Below are 20,115 nucleotides of genomic sequence, written 5' to 3' on the forward strand. Positions count from 1 at the left end.
GACCACCTGTCTGTTGCATGTTTTGCTTTATTTCAGGGGGTAGGAGATAGAAAGTTCCACCTTCTGACAATTAACGTTATATTTCCAAGTAAAAGAGTTTTGTATCAAGATTAAATTGTGCATTTTCTTAACTTTTATTCAGATTTGCAGGAGAAACATTTTCATTAACTTTTGTCAAATGATTATTAGCTACTGTAAATGCACATTCACTTTTTACTTGGACCCAAGCTTCCTCTTTGCTCTTATTTATTTCTACCACATGCCCATAAAATTTTAATATATGAGTAATGTATTATGGATTTTATTCTAAATCAGTGTTTTTGGCTGTGTTTTTCACCAAATACTGTCTCACTCGAGCAATAATCTCATTTATAGATAACTGAACTAATTTTTTAAAGCCTAAGAGATATGAGTAAAGGATATATTTCCAATAAATTACTTTAAATAGCTAAAAATTCTTTACCAAAGCGTATAATATATGTAGGTGGTTTTTTAAATCAATCATGTACTACTAATAATTGTAATGAGAATTTAGCCCAGAGGAAAGATTTAACACTTAGAACTTTCTAGCTATAGTAAATACTAATTTAAATTTTTATACATATTCTGTTGCAGAGAAGTATGATAGTATCATCAATAAAAGACTCTCAAGTATAAACGTGTTATAATTTGACAAAATTCTGGGAGGGATATGGATGGAAATAGAATTTCAAAGGAAAAACAAACCATGTAAAAATTTATTTCAAAATAGTTTCTTTCAAAATATTTACAGGGTGTGGGAAACTACATCCCTTGCAACTATTAAACTTGTTATTAAAACAACAAAGAATGTGGGAGGGGTAAAAGTTTTGCCAAATTTTGGGGGAATACTCTAACGGAGATAATCGTACCCCCAAGGATCCTTGTAAGGGTTAAAAAGAGAAGTAGTAGATGCTGAATAAGTAAATGGTGGGTCTACTTTCTTCATTAATTCCTAGGATTATTGGAAGACGAAATACTAAAATATTTCCCCCTCTCAGCAATGGTACTGGTGAAGGCTTGGCGAGCGAAGTGCCAAAGGTATGTGAAATTGCAACGCGCGCCCCTCAGGAGCCTGCGGGGACGGGAGCTTTCGGCGGGAGGGTTCGGGGTGTGTGTGGGCGCCCCCACTTCGGACCACCTTGCACTAAAGACCTCTTCTCGGACCTCACTGTGAAAGCACTAGGCGATGGACGGAAGGATGTCGCCGCCCAGGCAGGTGCTTCGGACCCCGCCTCCCTGGGTCTCAGTCCGCGCGCCCCCGCGCGCCCCCGCGCGCCCCCGCGCGCCCCCGCGCGCCCCCGCGCGCCCCCGCGCGCCCCGCCCCCGTACCTCTCAGTGGAGGGGCGGGGCGACCGTGGGGGCGGGGCGGCGCCGTCTCCAGAAAGGCCCGCGATTGGTGGACGGCACGGCGGCGGGGGCGGGGCGACGCCAGCTCTCCGGACAAGGGCGGGGATTGGTGGGCGGGGATTGGTGGGCGGGGCGGGCCCGCGCCGGGGGCGTGACCGGGGCACGTGGTACGGAAGCGGCGAGGCGGCAGCGGCGGGCTTGTGAGGTGGTGTTATGGACCGCTAGGCGGGGAGGCTCCTGAGGGCGGCGGCTGCGGGGCGGAGGCCGGGAGCGTGGGGCCCCGGGCCGCCTCCGGGGGAGCAGGGGAGGCTGGGCGCGGCTGTGGGGCCGAGGACACAGGCCCGCTCCGCGTGTGGCCGGCCTGACGGGAGAAGAGGGTGTCGGGTCAAAAGGCCCGCTCGGGGGTCCGGGCTCTGGGGCGGCGGGGAGGACGCGCGCGTGCCGGTCTTTCGACCCTCCCTCGGCGAGGACCGCAGAAAACTAAAGCCTGTCTTTTTCAGCAGAGCCCTTGGCGGAAGCCTGAGTTTGGTGTCGCGGGACGGCCAGCGCCCGGGGGGTCAGAGGCCCGGGGTCAGGGGTCTCTAGACCCCGCCCACATTTAAGGCTGGGAGTTTGCAGCTGGCAGCTCTCAGGCAGCCTCCGTTTTCTCACCTGTCAAGTGGAGTGATGCCTGGTCCCGGTTCGGCCTGCACCGAGCCCTTGAGACCCTGGGCCTCGCGGGCAGGGCCTGCGAGCCGCCTGCGCCGCCGACACGGGATCCTAGTGCTGGCTCAGGGATCTGGTGCAGGTTTTATTCATGCCTTTGTCGTCCCTGGAGTTTGCAGGGAGAGGTGGCGAGAAGTAATTCTGTAGAACTGTACGTTTGGATTGAAGGTCTAGATTGGGCAAACCAGACGTCTCCACAGCTGTTTCAGTGGTTTTACACAGATTTGAAGCCATGATTCAGGCGTTTGTTTAGGGTACCATGTGCCTTGAATCAGGGCGGGACAGGATGGGGGCACTCAGAACTGGGAGAATCATTCATAGGCATTGCTGGGTGGTTCCAGGTGCTACCGTATCACTTCTTCCTCTCACACTAGTTTCACTGTTGAAGTTATGTTACTCCCCAGAACCTTAGATTCCAAGAGGAGAGTGAGGCTGGCATTTGTTTCGAGAGGGTAAATGTTTGCTTTTGCTCACTCCAGCTCAGTGCTTTCACCCTAATAAATGGAGTTCACCAGGGCATATAAAAGAAGTGGTGGTGGGCTTCCCTGGTGACGCAGTGGTTGAGAGTCCGCCTGCCGATGCAGGGGACACAGGTTCGTGCCCCGGTCCGGGAAGATCCCACGTGCCGCGGAGCGGCTGGGCCCGTGAGCCATGGCTGCTGAGCCTGCGCGTCCGGAGCCTGTGCTCCGCAACGGGAGAGGCCACAGCAGTGAGAGGCACGTGTACAGCAAAAAAAAAAAAAAAAGAAGAAGTGGTGGTGAAACGGGAATAACCAGAACTGTGAGTGGGAAGGAGAAATAGACCTGGCCTGACCTCTCTTACTGGGTTAGCAGTTCAGAGGAGCAGGTGCTTTTTCTCCAGGCTTGGTGAGGTGGCCTGCAGAGCTGAACAGTTGGTCTCCGTCTCTGTTTACTCTCCTTTGATAAAAGGTGCAGCTAAGATAGTTGAATCTTTGACTTTTGCTGGAAGGCCATTGGTTAATTGGGCCTCAAAGAACATAATATTAATGAGAATATATCACAGTGAGTGTGGGATTTGTGGCATTTAATGACCAGAAACTCAAATGAAAAGTACCTGATGTAGCATATTGTCCTGCTAAATAGGGTTTCTTTTGTGATTGAAAACTTTGACTTGTGTGCTGTGCCTCTGCATTCAGGGTTCCCTGTCTTTGAGGTAAGAGCCTCAGCTGAAACCCTCTAAGTTGGCTGGAAGGTTTGTATGCTCTTTTATGGGTGTGGGAAGAGGATTGACCTTACTGAACTCACACTGCACTTCCTCGATCTGTTGCCAGGCTTCATGTCTCAGTGGATAAAGTCTCTCCTGTCTTTAGAAGTCACTTCAGAATCCTATACCAAGAAAAAGATGCTCTTTAACTCCAGTGTATCCACACGCAGGCGCTCTTCTGGCGTCCTGCTCCGTAACTACAGAGATGTAGTAGGGTCTTGTGACTCTGCAGCTGCAGTTCTGAAATACTTCCTGTCACTGCGGTGCTGAGTTTGCTCCCTGTCCCTGAGCACTTTCTTCCTGTCACTGCTGAGGTTTGAGTCTTGCCACGTGATGGAACCTGAGTTGTCAGTTGGAGGAAGGAGGGAGAACCAATTTTGAAGGCGCCCATTCCAGGATTTTCTGTGCTTCATATTGATTCCAGGTTTTAAAGATGAGTCAGGACTTCCCTGGTGGTCCAGTGGTTGGGACTCCGAGCTTCCACTGCAGTGGGCACGGGTTCAGTCCCTAGTTGAGGAACTATCAATAGGATCCTGCATGCCTCGAGACACGGCCAAACAAACGAAACAGATGATGGGTCACATGATTTCTTTTCCCCTGTATTTGTAAGGTGGAGCAGGACGTGTTGGGTCGCACAGAGCAGAAACTGGATGTTAGAAAATGCACCTGGGAGGCTGGAAGTTTCTTTAATCTTAATCGGGCCCTAGTGGAGTTTCGTACGTTGTCTTGGCTGTTTCTGGGCCCAGGTTGTCAGTTTCCTTAAACTGAATTACGATCCTCTCCTCGGGCTTTGTTTGCTGTGTTGTTGGTTTGTGGCAGAGAGACAAGATGTGACATTTTTGCTGGGAGCCTTGGAGTGATTATTTCCTCTGTGGTAATAGTAAGGGGAAGTTGTGGACTTTAAGAGAGTAAAATTAAATTTTAAGAAACGTTTTAAAATGCCGGTATGTCAGTGCTCCTGGGGAGTACCTGCTTTTAATTTATATCAGATTGTCTTCAACTGAGGCCCTTCCTTCGATTACCTTCCATTTGGACACACAATTCTGTGTACCTTTTCCTTCTGAAAAAAGAATGGAGATCAGCCTGAACCTCTGACTGCTTTCCAGAACCACTGTATCTGCCGAGGTCACTTGCTGGAGTCCTCGTGACAACTGCATCCAGTGCTGGTCGGGGGGTGGAGTACAGTTTATGATCCTGCACAAGTGCCTCCAGGCCTGTTGATCAATTGGACCCTGTCTCGAGGCAGCACTGACAGATTCTTCTTCCTTCCAAGAATCTCCAAGGTCTGCGGTCTGGTTGAAAGATGTCGGCCCTCACTGCCCTGTTTAAGTACGTTGATGAGAATCAGGATCGCTACATTAAGGTAAGAGAATGTTTATTCTAGTGAGCATTCAAGTTCAGTTTAATTCCATGGCACCCAGAGAAACTTTCAAGAAGCTAACATGAATTATGCTGTTCTAATCAAGTGTTAAAAATACTGTCTAGATGGAGAAAGACCAACGCTAGTGTGATCTCACATGTGGAATCTGAAAAAGTTGCGCTCAGAGAAGTGGAGAGTCGAACGGTGGTTGTCGGGGGGTGGGGAACTGGGGAGGTGTTGGCCAAAGGGTACAAACCTCAGTTACAAGATGGGTAAGTTCTGGGGATCCAGTGTACTGCATGGTGGTTATAGTCAGCAATACTGTATCGTGTACTTGAGTAGATCTTAAGTGTTCTCACCACAAAAAAAAGTAACTAAAAAAAAAAATAAAAAGTAACTGAAAAATGTGTATTGTCTAGAGGTCTTTTCCTCTGCTTTCTCATTACAGTATATAAGTTGGCTTTTGACAGAAATTCTTAATACATGTTTCTAGAAATGGCAAAGCTAATTGAAGATTTTTGTTTATTCTTGTGATAGATATAAAGCACTATTTTACATTTAGCATGTTTTAAATGATTTGGTAATGTTATGCATTAATCTGTTTCTTGATGTTAACTTAAAGAATCATACGTTAAAATGGCCCTTGGTAGACATATTTCAGGTGAAATCTTTAGAGTTGTCATTCCAAAACTTATATTTTAGAGAACTTGGCCATCGTCAGGATGATAAATAAGCCAACTTGGACTCTGAAAATATTGGGTATTTTCTGTATCTTTCAGTTGTAATTTTGTCAGATGCAGATATAAACGTGTTTGTGGAACTTTATACATGTTACACTCACGTCACTCCTAATGGTTAACGATTTTCCTGTCATGCTGTATAGCTCTTGGTGTAGGGTCAGTACAGACAGTCCCTTTACATCTTAAGCAAAAAGCGGATGCCATGGAGCTCTTCTTCTGTGTCTGGGCAGCATGTTCCAAATGGAGTGGCCGCAGGTAGCAAGTGACCTCTGTGGGCCTGACAGTGGCACACTTGTGAGTACTTTCCTTCCTCAAGGAGCACCTTTTCAGAATCCCATCTGCTTATTATCCACAAACAGAAACTTGCGGAATGGGTGGCCATCCAGAGCGTGTCTGCGTGGCCGGAGAAGAGAGGTGAGATCAGGAGGATGATGGAGGTCGCCGCTGCCGACATCAAGAAGCTGGGGGGCTCCGTGGAGCTGGTGGACATTGGAAACCAGAAGGTAGGCGGCCGGCAATCTCCGCGCTGCAGAGCCACAGCGAGCAGGTTTACTGAGGAGTTGATAGAACTAGGCTAGTTCTTACATGTCTTTGCTTCAGATAACCTGCTGGTCTTTCAAACAAACAAAGAAGGCCTGATTTGGATGCTAAACTGTGATTTCTTGAGCTGGATTAGAGAGAGATTTGTGATACTCATCACTGTTCTCCAGGGAGGAGAACTGTTGAGTGTTATCTAAGCAGAAGTTAACATAATGGCCATTCTGAGAGGTCAGTCAGCCTTCAGACCAGGAAGTTGCTCTTTGCCAATCAGATGCAAAACTAATGGAGACTCCCACTCACACCCACTGTGTCCCCAGTTGGTAGAAACAGCACTTTTCATGACTTGGTTCCTGGAAAAGGGCTACTTTATGTGGGACTTGGGGCTCAGTTGCATTTTAATGCAGGATTCTGACAGATTCTAACTTGAATGAACAGTCTCATTTTATGGTACATTATTCCACTATTTTCCTTTCAGATGATTTCAGTCCCGTGTTAATTACATGTTTCATGGCATGCATTTTCAAAGTTCGCAACGCTCTTTTGTGTTGCAGTGATAACTGGGTTTGGTTTATCTTGGTTCTCTTGCCTGATGATTTATGTGTCCGTTGAAACCATATCCTAGGATTTCAGATATGGACACTCAGCTCTTTTCATAAATGGAAGGACCCAGAGGCCCAGGTGGGCTCTGTCGCCCTGGGAACCAATAAAAGGCCCATGGCAAAGGAGGTTAAAATCTGGGCCTTCCGCTTCCCAGTCCAGTGTTGTTTGTGTGAGATTTCTTCTGACCACAGACTTAATAGTTAACTGAAGATTACGTAAGACACCTTAGAGCTTCATGGCACTTTGCCCACTCATGAGAGGCTAAACCAGGTTTCTTTGAGTTAGTTTCTGTTAGGAGCATACTTGACTTGCTTCCTCTTCCTTTTTTCCTAATACATTAAAAAAAATCTAGGTGGCAAATAATTTTTAAGAGTTGTTTTGTTAAAATGTATGGATCTATTCTGTTTAACACGGATGTAACAGTGCGGTTCTTCAGAAAGGACCTTCCATGAAAGACTAAATGACTGCCACACTATTTGAGCTCCATGATGCCTACTCTTATCAGGGAAGGAGCTGGCGGCTTTCATCACTGTTAGAGGAGCTCTGCCGCGTCCTCGTGGGGCGCAGCCATAGCGCGTGTGGTCCCCTCTGCCCACCAGTTCATCTGGCAGCGGTGTTGCCCTTTTCTGGAGGTGGTGGTGACTTGGGGCAGGTGTGGGGTGGCTGTCAGCACTTGTACGCGCAGAAGCTGGGGTACCTTCAGGCTCACGGAGGAGAGACGATGTTGGGAGCCCGGTCCCTGTTGGGCAAGGCTCAGGGGCCGGTGTGATGGTGGGAGGGCTGATTTGGGGCTCTTGGGAGCAGGAGCCGTCACGTCCGGCCTGCCTGCAGCCCAGCGCTGCCCCGGGCGGTGGCGGGCCCCGTCCCTGAGGGCCCAAGCGCCAGACAGAGGAGCTCAGCAAATGGGACAGTCATGGCTCGTGAGCAGAGCAGTGACGGAAGAGCCCCCGGCGCCGGTGCAGTGGGTCAGGGGTCGGGAGCTGGACTCGTGTGGTGGCTGTTAGAATGGGTGGAAAGGAGGGAGACACGAGGACCCCGTGTCACAGACTTGTGCCCAGACAGGTGCTGGGAGAGGACAGCACGTTCTCCCTGTAAACACATCACTGTGTCCCTCGCCCAGGCCTTGTCCTGTGACATCTGAGTAAGTGGGGAAGCCCAGAGGGAGATTTGCAATTTGCGGCATGAATATCTATGGGCCCAAGTGGCTTCTTAGAAAATGCTGAAGTGTTTCGGAGGAGCTGCCTGGAGCAGAGATTTATTTAGAGAAAGCCTGTTGTTTAAAAATCACTTTCCTATGAGGCAAGCTAAGGGCCAGCTGGGACCGCAGCGCTCCGTGTCTTGTGTGACCAGGTCAGGGCATTTGGTTTCGAGCACGGTTCTTTGCCCTGGCAGCTACAGGCCGTCCTCGCGAGGACACAGCCCCAGGGCAGCTTGCGTGCGTGCGTGGCGAGGTGGAGTCCAGGATTGCGCATGGGCAGCTGCAGGGTCAGCAGCAGTTACTTAAGTTGGCATTTATGAGTCGAGTGTACTGGAAAGACAGATCCTGTATCCTGAGAGCACTCGGCGGCCTGGAACGTTCCCTGATGCGTGCGCGGACACGTAGAGGTGCTTACTGCCCCTGGGAGTTTGGAGAAGGACACTTATACCGGCCCATCACCAGCTTTGTACTGATTTGCTTGTCGGTTTTAGCTGCTGCTCATTTTACCTCTTAATTGTAAGTCGTTACCATAGTTTCATTACCAGTTAGGTTTGTGTGTTCTGTTTAGTTACGTATGTTTTCAGAGCGTTTTCTAATAACTAGCCTGACACCCAGGTGTGTGATGGCTCCTCTGTGACTCATCCTCGCTCTTGCAGTTGAAACTCAGGACGTGCTCCTTTCACCCTCCCTGCCGTTGGGGCACTTCGTAAGGACCTCGGGTTGTCCTCTTGGACTGCAGGAAGGGTGGGGAGGATGCGGTGCCGGATATTTTGCAGGGCCTTTAGTGGGCCGTGGTTTACCAGGAAAGGTGCAGACGCCCAGCTGATGTGAATGTTGGAAGGGACTGGAGTTTGATGTGGGGCTTGGCGCTGACTTGCCTTCGTACACCTGCATTTCTACCCTAGATGAGGAGGGAATCCTGTGATTAATATCTGTACCCCATTCCTAGGGGACTGGGAGGCTGCGGCCTTTGGGAGAAGGCTCAGAAGGAGTCCCAGCTACTGCGGCTTGATGCAGTGTGGCCTCCTGCAAATTGCAGTTCCTCATACCCTGGTCTATGGCCCTTTCTGTGCGTGATTGTAATTTACATAAAAAACTTCAAAGTGTATCTTCTGCTTTAAGATTACAGTAGTTTTTATACATTATTTTAGAAAATAATGAACTAAGCTGCATCCCAAACTCAGCCTTTGTAATATGTTTTGTTACATAAAAGTTTTTTTTGAAAATCAACCTTAAAAATTGACCAAGCCACCTGCAGTTGGTAAACGTAATTCACTCTCTGTGCTCTGATGAGATGGGGCGCGTTTGGGGTGGTGTGGCCGTAGTCCAGTCTCTGTGCTCCGGATTATGGGAAAGTGTATTCTTGTTAATTAATGACTCGGTTGAACAGTATGGTCTTGAGCTCTGCAATAGAAGTGGTTGATGAGAACACATACGATTGTCCAGGGCACGTTGATACATCTGCTGTCAACACCACCCTCTTCACACAAAGCCTGTCCTCCACGGCCTCCTCTCCTCCCCCAGCTCCCTGATGGCTCGGAGATACCACTTCCGCCCATCTTACTCGGCACACTGGGCTCCGACCCGCAGAAGAAAACGGTGTGCGTTTATGGACATCTGGACGTGCAGCCGGCAGCCCTGGAGGACGGCTGGGACAGCGAGCCCTTCACCTTGGTGGAGCGAGACGGTAGGGACGCTTCCCCGAGGAAGAGGACTTGTGGCATTTGCTTAGGAGGTACACCCGTGGCCTCTGGGTTGTCTTTCCAGAGCTGGCTGTTTGTACACGATCTAGAAATTGGGTTCTGGAAGCCTCATGCGTGTGCATCCATCCTTGAAACCTCCAGAAGCCTTCCTTTCTTTGTGGAACCAGGTCTCTGGGGCCTTGGGCCTGCTGGGCTTCCCTCTCCTGCTGCTGACACTTTCCCAGGAAGCCCGATCTGAATTGAGGCGGTGCAGCCTCCCAAAACCTGGGATCCAAACCTGATCCGATTCGTAGCTGCTTCCGTGGCACATTTTAGCAGCTCCGTCAGGGTTTAGGGAAGCGTCGGCCTTTCCCCAATGCCTGCTGCCCTGGTGAGGATGGCAGTGATGGCTCAGCGACGCCATCGAGGGCTCCTGGGCTGGGCCCCGTGGGCACCTCGCGCACCTCTTCACGGCCCCCCGCACTGGCCCCTCTTCTCGCTGCCCCCCAACCTGCCCCGGGTAAAGGCTCCTCCTGCCTTCGTCACTGAACCTCACGTTTCCGCACTGGATGCAGCCTTTCGCCACATGGAGCAGCCCCTTCGTTTGTGCCTCGTCCCCTTGGGCCGAGTCCAGACCGTCTTTAAAAAGAAAAAAGCCTTTCTTGCGGGACATGCTGAGTTTCTGTTGGAGCTTCCCCAGCTCAGGGACAGTCACGTCATTGCTGTGCACAGCGGTCCTCAGGGTGCGCTTGCTAACGTGTCCTCAGTCCAGGGCCTGGGCCCCCGCCCTTCCTCTCGTCCCCTCTCCTCTTTCCCAGCGGCGCCCCTCCTCCCCTCCCCTCTGCACCAGGACACCCCCCCACGGAGGTCATCCTCGTCCCGCCCCTTCTCTTCCCCTTGCAAGGCCCTCCCCTGGCCTGTGGAGGCAGGTCCTGCACCACCTCCCGCCCTGCCCCACAGCGGTGCCTCTTGGGGGACCCAGTGGGCCCCATCTTCTCTCCCCTCATTGCGCCTCCTCCTGTGCCAGCCCTGGTCTCCTACTGCTCAGCCCCTCCCTGACAGCCCACCCCTAGACAGACATACAGACACGCAGGATGGAAGAACCTGGAGCGCCCCGTAGCCCGGAGAAGCTGCCCCCACACGGCTGCTGGCGTGCCGGGCCGGGGGTGGGCGCTCTCGGCCTCTGTCCGCCTCGGCCCGCACAGCCCCGCTCCCTGGGGTCGCTTGGTCAGTGTTTGCCACAGGGATGAGGATGCGTCTTAGAAGATCTCTTTAGCTTTTGTGAAAAGCAGATTTAGTTTAAAAAAGAAATCCCCAAGGCAGTGATGGCTTTAAGCCCCACACGCCCGCTTTGGGGCAGGTCAGGTTGACCTGCCGAACGTTGAAAACAGGCTAAGGGTGAGGAGAACAGAGGACCGACCGACCGGGACAGACTGAGGCCGGGAGGGGCCCCCTGAGCACGCGGCGCCCGGGGTTCTGGCCTCCCTCGGGCCTTACGCTGTGTCTGGTCTGGGAGGGGGGTCTGGGCTTGTTTCCCTCGTGTCCTTCAAGGTGGCCAACGCCTAGCCCAGACACCTGCCTTTGTACGGGGGTCCCAGAGGTGGCTGTGCAGAGGGGAGGTGACTGGTTACACTGGGGAGGAGCAACATCCTGTCCTTTAGTGATAACCTAGAGAGGTACGTGACGAACGTCAGTTCTGTTCTTCATCAAACTGGGCTGTGGTGTGGGTGAGACTGTGGTTCTCCTTGGTCGGTGCACCTGCATCCAGCCAGGTTTCCCTCACCCGCTGCTGCCGGCTGGCTGTGGACTGGATTTTAACACCCTAGCCAAGTGGCAGTGGTCCCGCGGAGCTGGGTTTGCAGCCCGCGCCCTGAGGCGGCGGGGACCTTGGCTGCACTCCCGCGCTGCTCTTAGATCGGGCGAGTTCTCTGGAAGATCCTAACAGTCGTGTTGGGTGGAGACTCGGGGCTTCTGATAGAATGGAAACGGGGCTTCTGACACAAGGAAGAGGCTTAGGATGGCTGCGTGGGGTCGCGCTGGAATGTCGTCAGATGTTCACTGAGAGGTGCTCCTTTCTGTGCGCTGCGACCATCACCTGATGAACTTGCTGGTTGCTGTTCCAGGCAAACTGTACGGGAGAGGAGCCACCGATGATAAGGGGCCAGTGGCCGGCTGGATGAACGCCCTGGAAGCCTTCCAGAAAACGTGTCAGGTACGCTGCCCACATCTAGCGCCCAATTCACCTGCTCCACCTGGGGATGCAGAGTGGGACTTTCTGTTCCCAGAACAGCCCGTAAAGATCAAAGAGCACGGGCCAGGAGACAGCAGGCTTCCCCCGCCAAGCTGTATCAGCACAGCTGGGTCATCTTCCAGTTTATAGGTTGTTTTCTAGTTTGAGGAAACATTGAAGGTGCATTGGTTTTACAGTTGTCCCAAGGTCACCCTGTTGGTGACTCAGCAGGGACCCAGGCAGGTGAGAGTTCTGGGCTCTGACCGCGCCTGGGAAGTGGGTGCTTGCCAGGGCGTGACCCAGGCCCTGTGGAGCCGACAAACCCTTGCTTTCTCTGTGTGGTTTTTATCCTCCTAAAAGTAAATTTGATTTTTAAAAATATATTTCCTTAGGTGAAACATCTGCTCCTTGTTGAAAGTTTGTAAAATACAGAAAAGTAGAGAGAAAAAAGAGGTGCCTAGAATCCAGGCCTCAGAGACTTAACATTTTGTTACTGACCAATCTTCTCAAGAATTCTTTTTAATCTAATTGTGACCATAACGTATAGGCAGTTTCTGCATCTTGCTTTTATCTTGTGTTGCGATAAGAATGATGAGACAAGCATTTTTGTCAGGACGTGCGGTGGTAGATCTGAAAAGGGTTCGAGTGAGCTGGGCTCGGGCTGGGAAGGCCCCTCTCCTCCAGGGCCCCTGGGATCAGCGCGTGGCCAAGCAGAGGGGTGGCCGTGTGCAGGGCAGAGCTGCCCAGCGCACCTCCCCTCACCCCTGTTCCACTGGAGTGGCAGGGGGGCGGTGCGTGTGGTGAGCAGCACTGTCTGGGGGCAGCTCTGAGCTAGGACCCCGCAGACCTGAGTCCATACAGGCCCAGCCTTCCGTGGCCTTTGGCATCGCCTCGCTCAAGTGTGGCTTCACGTTCTCTTCTGTGGAAGGGCCACGTGCCTCACAGCACAGCCTTGGGGAGACCTGGAAGGCCACCGAGCAGGAGCCAGGTGGCATCTTAGGGTCACTGTCAGCTCTGGAGGAAAAGGGCCTGCAGTGCGTGGAGCGCCTTCTGAACTGGGGGAAGCGCTCTCTCGCTCTTGCGTGCGCTGCTGGTGGCCACGCAGATGAGGCTCTGGCTGTCTGTGTCGTGGCCTTTGTTTTAGAGGGAGCGGCTCAGCTTTGCTGGAGACGCAGATTCGCGCTGGGTGAGCGCAGAGACCCCAACGAGTGGCACATGTGGTCGGGCTGGGAGCTCCTTGGAAGGAGTCCTTCTAAGGGTGACCGGCCGAAGCCACGCTTGTCCCCTGGTGGCCCAGTGCCTGGGTACTGAGGGTCTGTGTGGGCCACACACAGCCTGCCCAGTGGCGGGTCTGGAGGAAGTCGGTTATTTGAAATTCGTGACTTCACAACATTGGGTGGCTTCCTGGCTGTTGCTTCTAAGTCCGTGCGTGCTGAGTACCTTCCTTCACCGGTCTCCTGCCCAGGAAGTCCCCGTCAACGTCCGCTTCTGTCTGGAGGGCATGGAGGAGTCTGGCTCCGAAGGCCTGGACGCGCTGATCTTTGCCCAGAAGGACGCGTTCTTTAAGGATGTGGACTACGTCTGCATCTCCGACAACTACTGGCTGGGGAAGAACAAGCCCTGCATCACCTACGGGCTCCGGGGCATCTGCTACTTCTTCATCGAGGTCTGTGCTGAGTCGTGCAGGGAGCAGCTGGGAGGGCTCTGGGTGCCCACGCTTTCTCCCGTGGTTGGCGTTTCCAGAGTTCTGGCATTTAGGAAGCACCTTGCTTTGCTTGTTGAGGGAGCAGATTTTGATTTCGAAAATGGTCATGTGAATGTTCTTTGCTCACTTTACTGTCGCGTGGTAAGAACGGACTCCCGTGAGCAGCCAAGCAGGGTGGCCATGTGTCCGCAGGTGGAATGCAGCAACAGGGACCTGCACTCCGGCGTGTACGGCGGCTCGGTGCACGAGGCCATGACTGACCTCATCATGCTGATGGGTGAGCGTGGGCTCCGTCACCGCGTGGCAGTTGGGCAGGAGGTTGGTGCGGGCACTGCTTCCAGGCTGCTTCATGCCTTCTGTCCCTCCCTCCCCACCCCCCGACTGACTGTTCCCTTTAAAAGACCCCCATGCTTCATTTCTGCCTCCCCTCTCCCCCACGTCGTCTCCGTGGCCCGACTTGGGCACCCCGCCTGCCCTGTCACCTGGCATCACGGCCGTCCTTCCTCTGGATGCCATTGTGTCTTACGTCCCTGGAGGGCGTCTGCTCGGTCTAGTTGACACTGTGACTGGCCGCAGCGGTCTCCTGTGCACTCAGCCCTTTTGAGAGTGAGGCCACGGCTGCCTTGCCCGGTGTCCCCCCCGGTGCACGGCCTCGGCCCGCCGTGTGCTCAGTCCTGTTTCCTTCCCTGGCGGGCGGCGGCTGCCCTGCATGGCGTCGACTTTTCTGGGACTGGAGTCTACCCTGCCCTACTCGGTTTTCTGTCCTCAGCGTGGGAGCAGGTAGTTTCTCGTGGGACGTGCCTTAAACAGGACATGATGGACAGAGGAGTGGTTTTCAGGGCGGGCCTGTGGGAGCTCGTTTGCTCCGTGTGTATCCTGCTCCGCGACCATGGACGGCTCACCTACCTTCCGTGTCTCCATCCCTTTATCTTACACGGAAGGTGACCCCGCTCTCCTCCCTGGGTTGTTACGGTAACAAAACGGCTTAAGAAGTGCGTGCACGCCGAGTGCCCATCCTCTCCGCTCCTCCAGGCTCCTTGATGGACCGGAAGGGGAGGATCCTCGTCCCCGGCATCAGTGAGGCAGTGGCCTCCGTGACGGACGAGGAGCTGGAGCTCTATGACAAGATCGACTTCGACCTGGAGGAGTACGCCCGGGATGTGGGGACAGAGACCCTGCTGCATGACTGCAAGGTGCTGCCCGGGCGCCGCGAGGCCTGCCCCCGCCGGGCTGGCAGCGTCCCCGGTCCTGGGGCCCCGGGGAGGAGGCTGAGGGCTGGGCGGACTCGGGCGCACCCCGGGCACGGGAGCAGCCGGATGGTGCAGGCGCCGGAAGGCACCACGCGCCAGGCTGGGAGCTGGGAGCTCTTTAACGTGTCAGATGTCGACTGTGGAGAGCTCGGAGCTGGGGCACGTCTGCAGAGAGGCGGGGGCTTTTCCTCATTTGCACGCGCGGGGAAGTCGCTTTACCACCCGGCCCAGAGATGATTTAAGCCGTTCCTGATGGAGCTGGGTGCTGAGGTGGAAACCATTTGCACAAAACGTTTACTTAACTGTCAGGAGAAAATCATGTTGTGATTTTTCTCTTAATTAGCTTAGTTCCTGGTTTCTAAGGTGTGAATGTAAGTTCACGTGGTTAACTAAGCTTTCATTGAGCCGCAGCGGCAGGCCCTGGGCAGGCAGGAGGGGCACAACCGGGCTTGGCCCTTGAGTGTCACCTCTCCAGGTGACAGACGGGCAGAGAAGCTTAGGGGGTGTGCGGAGGCCACGGTGGTCTGGCCTGGCGCCTGGGGGCAGGGGGGAGGCCTCCTTAGACAGGAGTGCCACGGGGCCTGCAGGAGACAGGCGGGGCCGAGCGGCAGAGCGGGCTCAGCTGTCCCGCTCGTGGGCGGCCAGTGAGGCCCGGGGTTCGGAGTGAAGGTGCCTGACGGAAAGGCCTCTGGTCTGCCGAGGAGCTCGTGCGCTGCCCTGGACGACGGCGGTGTGACTGGTGTTGAGTAGAGGGATGTGCTGATGAGACCTCTCTGGGGACAGACTGTGGGCAGGGGGTGTGGCAGCATAGGGGCTGAGGCACTGGGGCTGGGGGGCCGTGAGGCTGCAGGGGCGCTGGGGGGACGGGGAGGCAGGACTTGGGACCCCTCAGGCTCAGGACACATCGGAGAGGACCGAGCAGAGTAAGGATTTCACAGGCAGAGCCGAGACGGGTCCCTCGCGGACGGTAGTTGGTTAGGTCCTGACGCCGTGACCAAGAGAGACTAGTCCCGGGGTAGGGACGAGTCTGGGGAAGGTTGGGCTATGGACACATTTGTATTTCCTCCTGCCCCGCTGCCTTCCGGTAACGTTTGCCTTTGCGTGAGGTGCCTGCTTAAGGGCCGTGTCTGCTCCTTCCAGCTGTCACTGGGCTCTTTGGTTCACAGACATGTCCAGAGTTACGTGCTGAGTCGCAGAGGAAGCCCAGGGGTTCGGGCGGCGGCGTGTCCTCTCCTGATAACGTCGCGTGCCACCGCTGGGACGAGAGGGGCCGTGTCAAGTAGACGCTCGCGAGACGGGGGGCTGCCTTGTGCCAGTCCCCACGGCAGAAACTGCCGGGCTTGTCCGTGGGCACTGGCCTAGGACATGGTACACGGCCTGGCTTGCCCTCCTCGGGGAGCTCGCCCCACCCTCGGTGTCCTGTAAGCCCAGGACCTAGGATGGCCGGGGTCATGCCTCCCTCCCCCTCCTGGTGCCCCTGGCTCTGCAACAGCCCTCATATGCGTGGGGCCGGCCAGAACACCGTGGCTCCTGTGTGGTCAGTTCTGTTGACCCGGGCGGTGCGGACTCACTGGGAGGCGCGGAGAGGACACGCTTGCAGCCATCCTGGATGCGCAGGGCCCCCGCTTGGGGGGCTGTTGTAGCGGCTGCTGGGTCGCTCTTGCCTTCCTGACGGTGTGTGGACCACAGGCCGGCCGGGCTCCTCCATGAGCAGGCGGTGCCGTCTCCAACCCACTTTGTCGTTTTTCTGCAGAAAGACATCCTGATGCACAGATGGCGGTACCCGTCCCTCTCCTTCCACGGGATCGAAGGTGCCTTCTCTGGGTCGGGGGCCAAGACCGTGATTCCTCGCAAGGTGGTCGGCAAGTTCTCCATCAGGCTCGTGCCAGACATGACTCCTGAAGTGGTCACCGAGCAGGCACGTGGGGCGCGGGGGCGCAGGGAGGGCGTGCCGTGCGTGCAGCGCCTGCCGCCGGGGCTCTGGGCAGCAGGAGAGTGCGCCTCCGCCCGCGCAGCCCTGTCCTTGGCTCTCGCCAGCTCAGCGATTGCTGGGATAAGCAGTTCAGAGCTAATCAGAGGTAAAGGTTGTATGAAAAGGCATCCTGTGCGATTGGCCTCTGTCACTGCTGAGGCGTGCTAAAATCTCACCTCTGACCTCATCCAGAGGCTCAAGGCAGTTGCTGACTTTGGGCTGCATGTGTTCTGGTGGGAGTCCACGGGCCTTTGGTCCCTGGTGAGCGGCAGAGGGGGAAGAGTCCAGAGGGGGAGAATCCAGAGTGGGGCAGCGTCTGGTATCTGAAAGTCAGCCAGGCTTGCGGGGGAGCAGTCCCTCGTCCTCACCTGGGAAGGTTTCATGGAGAGGCGGAGTCAGGACCTTCCCTGTTGGGAGGGGAAACTGAGGGCCACTCTCCAAGCCTAGGACTGAGATTTTCTCATCATGAGGTGACCCTGGGTCAGCACCTGGCTCTGTTTTTGCTTTAGATGTAATCATTTTTGTAAAGCAAGTTAAGGGGCGTTTTCTTTAAACTTGATTTAAGTGTTATCATTATATGGGATTTAAATATTAACATCATATGGGGATATCTACGTAAAGGGTGAATTGCTTGAAATTAAAACATTACCTTTTATCTTAAATAACTGAAGTTTGTTTCATGATAAAATCCCTTTTTCTGCTATCGTAGTTATGCAGATCAGTGTTTAGCAGCAGCAAATGAGACTCATTGTAGACCCATAGACTCACTGTAGACCCCTTATAGACCCATTGTAGACGACTGTGGGCTCACCCCCAGAGACTGCTGTGGAGTAGATCCCCAGCACTAGATCAGAGGCCAGGCTTGTAAGACGCTGTCTCTCCTGCCTGTGCTTCAGGTTACGAGCTACTTGACCAAGAAGTTTGCTGAACTGGACAGTCCCAACAAGTTCAAGGTGTACCTGGGCCACGGTGGGAAGCCCTGGGTATCCGACTTCAACCACCCTCATTACTTGGCTGGGAGAAGAGCCCTGAAGACAGGTCAGACGTCCTCTTTGGGGGCTGATAGGCGCTGGTGGATTGTGGGCGTGTGGCTGTGTTGGCTCTGTCTCTGTGCGGGCTGGGCTGTGCCACCTCCAACCTTGAGAGCGGGGCTGCTGGTCTGGACTTGGGGTTGCGGGCCAGTAGATCTGTGGTGGATCCCTGGCCTCGCAGCCCTAAAGCTCAGTGTCTTTTATTCCATTCTCCCTCAGTTTTTGGTGTTGAGCCGGACTTGACCAGGGAAGGCGGCAGTATTCCTGTGACTTTGACATTTCAGGAGGCCACGGGGAAGAATGTCATGCTGTTGCCCGTGGGGTCAGCAGATGATGGAGCCCACTCCCAGAATGAGAAGCTCAACAGGTGAGGGCAGAAAAGAGGGGCCGTCTTGGGGTGACTAGGGTGGGCCAGTCAGGGACTGAGGCAAAGAAAGGCCCTGCTTGGAGGGCAGGGGGAGAGCACAGAGCCCTGGGTGTTAGGACACAAGGTGGAGACTTTGCATCCAGACAGACAGGGAGCAGCTGTGGTCCAGTAAGGCCCTTCACACTAAGTACCAGGTGAGAGCCGCACGTTCCGTTAGACCAGGACCAGGGATGGTCCCTGGTGGGGCAGTCGGACTGGACTTGAGAACCAAGGCAAGCAGCACTCAGGGCCAGCACGCCGGGATGGTGGGACGTCCACTTCCGGGAGGAATGCAGCATGTGTGCCCGGCCCTCGGGACACCAGCCAGCGTGGTGACTGTTCCTCCCTGTCAGGCACAACTACATTGAAGGCACCAAGATGCTGGCTGCGTACCTGTACGAAGTGTCCCAGCTGAAGAACTGAGCACCGCCCTCCTCCCATCACCTCGCACTCTTCCCGTCGCTCAGGAACGTGGAAGCCCGTCTCTCTCCTTTCCCTCTCGTCAGATTCTCCAGGCATCCGGCAGTGGACACAAGACCACATCTCAGGATGGAGTTAACCTATCCCGGCAGCGATCAATGTTCAGTCCTGGGGGCTTGTAAACGACCCTGGGTGACAGCTGAATTCTCAGTGGTGTCTCCAGAAAATAGCCGAGGCCTAAAAGCACAGGTTCTTCTGTAGAAAGTTCTGGTTGATGTCTCCTGGGCTGAAGAGAGGCCTTGGTGCTTCCTGGTCCCACCTCTGCCCCCAGAGCCAGGGTCGCACACACCTGGAGCATTGAGTCGCGGGCACCTGGTGCCTCGAGGGCCATCCTTTCTGTCCGCTGCTGTCTTGGGCACATTCTGTCCTTTTCTCGAGACCTTAACTGTTACTGGTGTTCCACATCTTCTCTTTACTACGATCCCTCAAAACCTAAACCTGCTGGGAGGGTTATCTGATCTCAATCTGAGTTGCTAAATAAAAATAAAAACTGAGCCTCTGGAGGAGCTGCTGCCTGTGTGCCTTTCTCTGCGCAGCCCCGTGCCTGTGCGCGGTGAGGTATGCGGTGCGGGCTGGCGGGGTTGAGGTTCGGGCTCAGAACGCCAGTGCCCGTCTCGCTCGTCCTCTCCTGTCCCCACTCCTGGTGCTGCCGAGCCACAGAAGAGCCTATCAGACTGGTTTAAACAGCAGAGTCCCCCGGCCCAGCTGATGGAGGAGGCCACACTAAACTCCCCCGAAGGAACCGGGCCCTTGTTTATCGTGAAGTCTGTGTTTTGTCTACTTTGCTGACCCTCCTGACTCATAGGCCGGGACTGGCATGGGGGACTGGGGTGCTGTTTGTTGGGCCCTGTCACACCTGACACTTAACGGGATGGAGTGGAAGCCATGCTTTCCGCCCCTGGATCTCTCCTTCACTGCCTGGGTCCTCCTCAGCCCTGGAGTCACCTCCACAGTGTCCTCAGCAGCGTTGTGAGCTGCAGCCTCCTTATCTCCATCCTTACCACTCATGCTGCTAGGCCTTGGGGAGGCTTGTCCAGGAAAACGGTCTGGTACCAGTCACCCTGCGCCCTCCGGGGACTGAGTCCTTGGAGCTACCTGCTCAGGGTCAGTGCACTTTAACTCTAGTTTCAAGTTAGGGGCAGAAGCTTTACTCGGTGCTCGTGAAATGCATTCATCCCACTGTTCCGTGGGAGGAGAGGCATTCCCCAGCTGTGACCCTGAATGGTGTTACTCCACGGCAGGAAGCTGACCGCTAACAAGAATACCCTGCCTGGTCTTATTTAGAAAAAGAGAACTTACTGGGCTGCGTTCTTGACCCAGAAGAGAAGGAGCTGAGAGGAGTCCCGACCTGAAGGAAAGCTGAGCGTCTCCGCGTGCCCAAGGGAAAGTCATAGTTCCTTTGCTCTTGCTTTTTGGCCATGGCATCAGGAAAGCGTGGTAGACCTGTCAGGATCCTTAAACCACGTGTATTAGTGAGGCCGCTATGACCGCGACGACACAGTCTTCAAGGTGATGACAGTTTTCTCGGGCAGGCGGGGCTCCCCGGCTTCAACGTCAAGGTCGTGGCCTCTGCTCCAGCCTGCAGCCCCAGCCTGTAGGAAGGAGGGATGGGGGAAGACAGGAT

At 54.5% G+C, this 20,115-nt stretch overlaps 1 protein-coding gene across 1 annotated transcript; it reads left to right on the forward strand.

The window, feature by feature from the left end:
* Positions 1–1,580: 1,580 nt before the first annotated feature.
* Positions 1,581–18,994, forward strand: CNDP2 (carnosine dipeptidase 2). The gene is made up of 11 exons (XM_019937212.3): positions 1,581–4,660; positions 5,757–5,900; positions 9,260–9,422; positions 11,541–11,629; positions 13,113–13,313; positions 13,545–13,629; positions 14,385–14,545; positions 16,356–16,520; positions 17,471–17,612; positions 17,825–17,972; positions 18,365–18,994. The coding sequence occupies exons 1-11, from the start codon at positions 4,601–4,603 to the stop codon at positions 18,432–18,434; spliced, it is 1,428 nt and encodes a 475-aa protein (XP_019792771.1). The 5' UTR covers positions 1,581–4,600; the 3' UTR covers positions 18,435–18,994.
* The last annotated feature ends 1,121 nt before the right edge of the window (positions 18,995–20,115 follow it).

Source organism: Tursiops truncatus, chromosome 13 (assembly GCF_011762595.2).
Source record: "Tursiops truncatus isolate mTurTru1 chromosome 13, mTurTru1.mat.Y, whole genome shotgun sequence".
Lineage (NCBI taxonomy): Eukaryota > Metazoa > Chordata > Mammalia > Artiodactyla > Delphinidae > Tursiops > Tursiops truncatus.

Coding starts and splice junctions, on each gene's coding strand:
- CNDP2 (XM_019937212.3), top strand. CDS start 4,601: ATGTCGGCCCTCACTGCCCTGTTTAAGTACGTTGATGAGAATCAGGAT. Junction 5,901..9,259: donor TGGACATTGGAAACCAGAAG/GTAGGCGGCCGG, acceptor CTCCTCCCCCAG/CTCCCTGATGGCTCGGAGAT. Junction 13,630..14,384: donor TGACCTCATCATGCTGATGG/GTGAGCGTGGGC, acceptor CCGCTCCTCCAG/GCTCCTTGATGGACCGGAAG.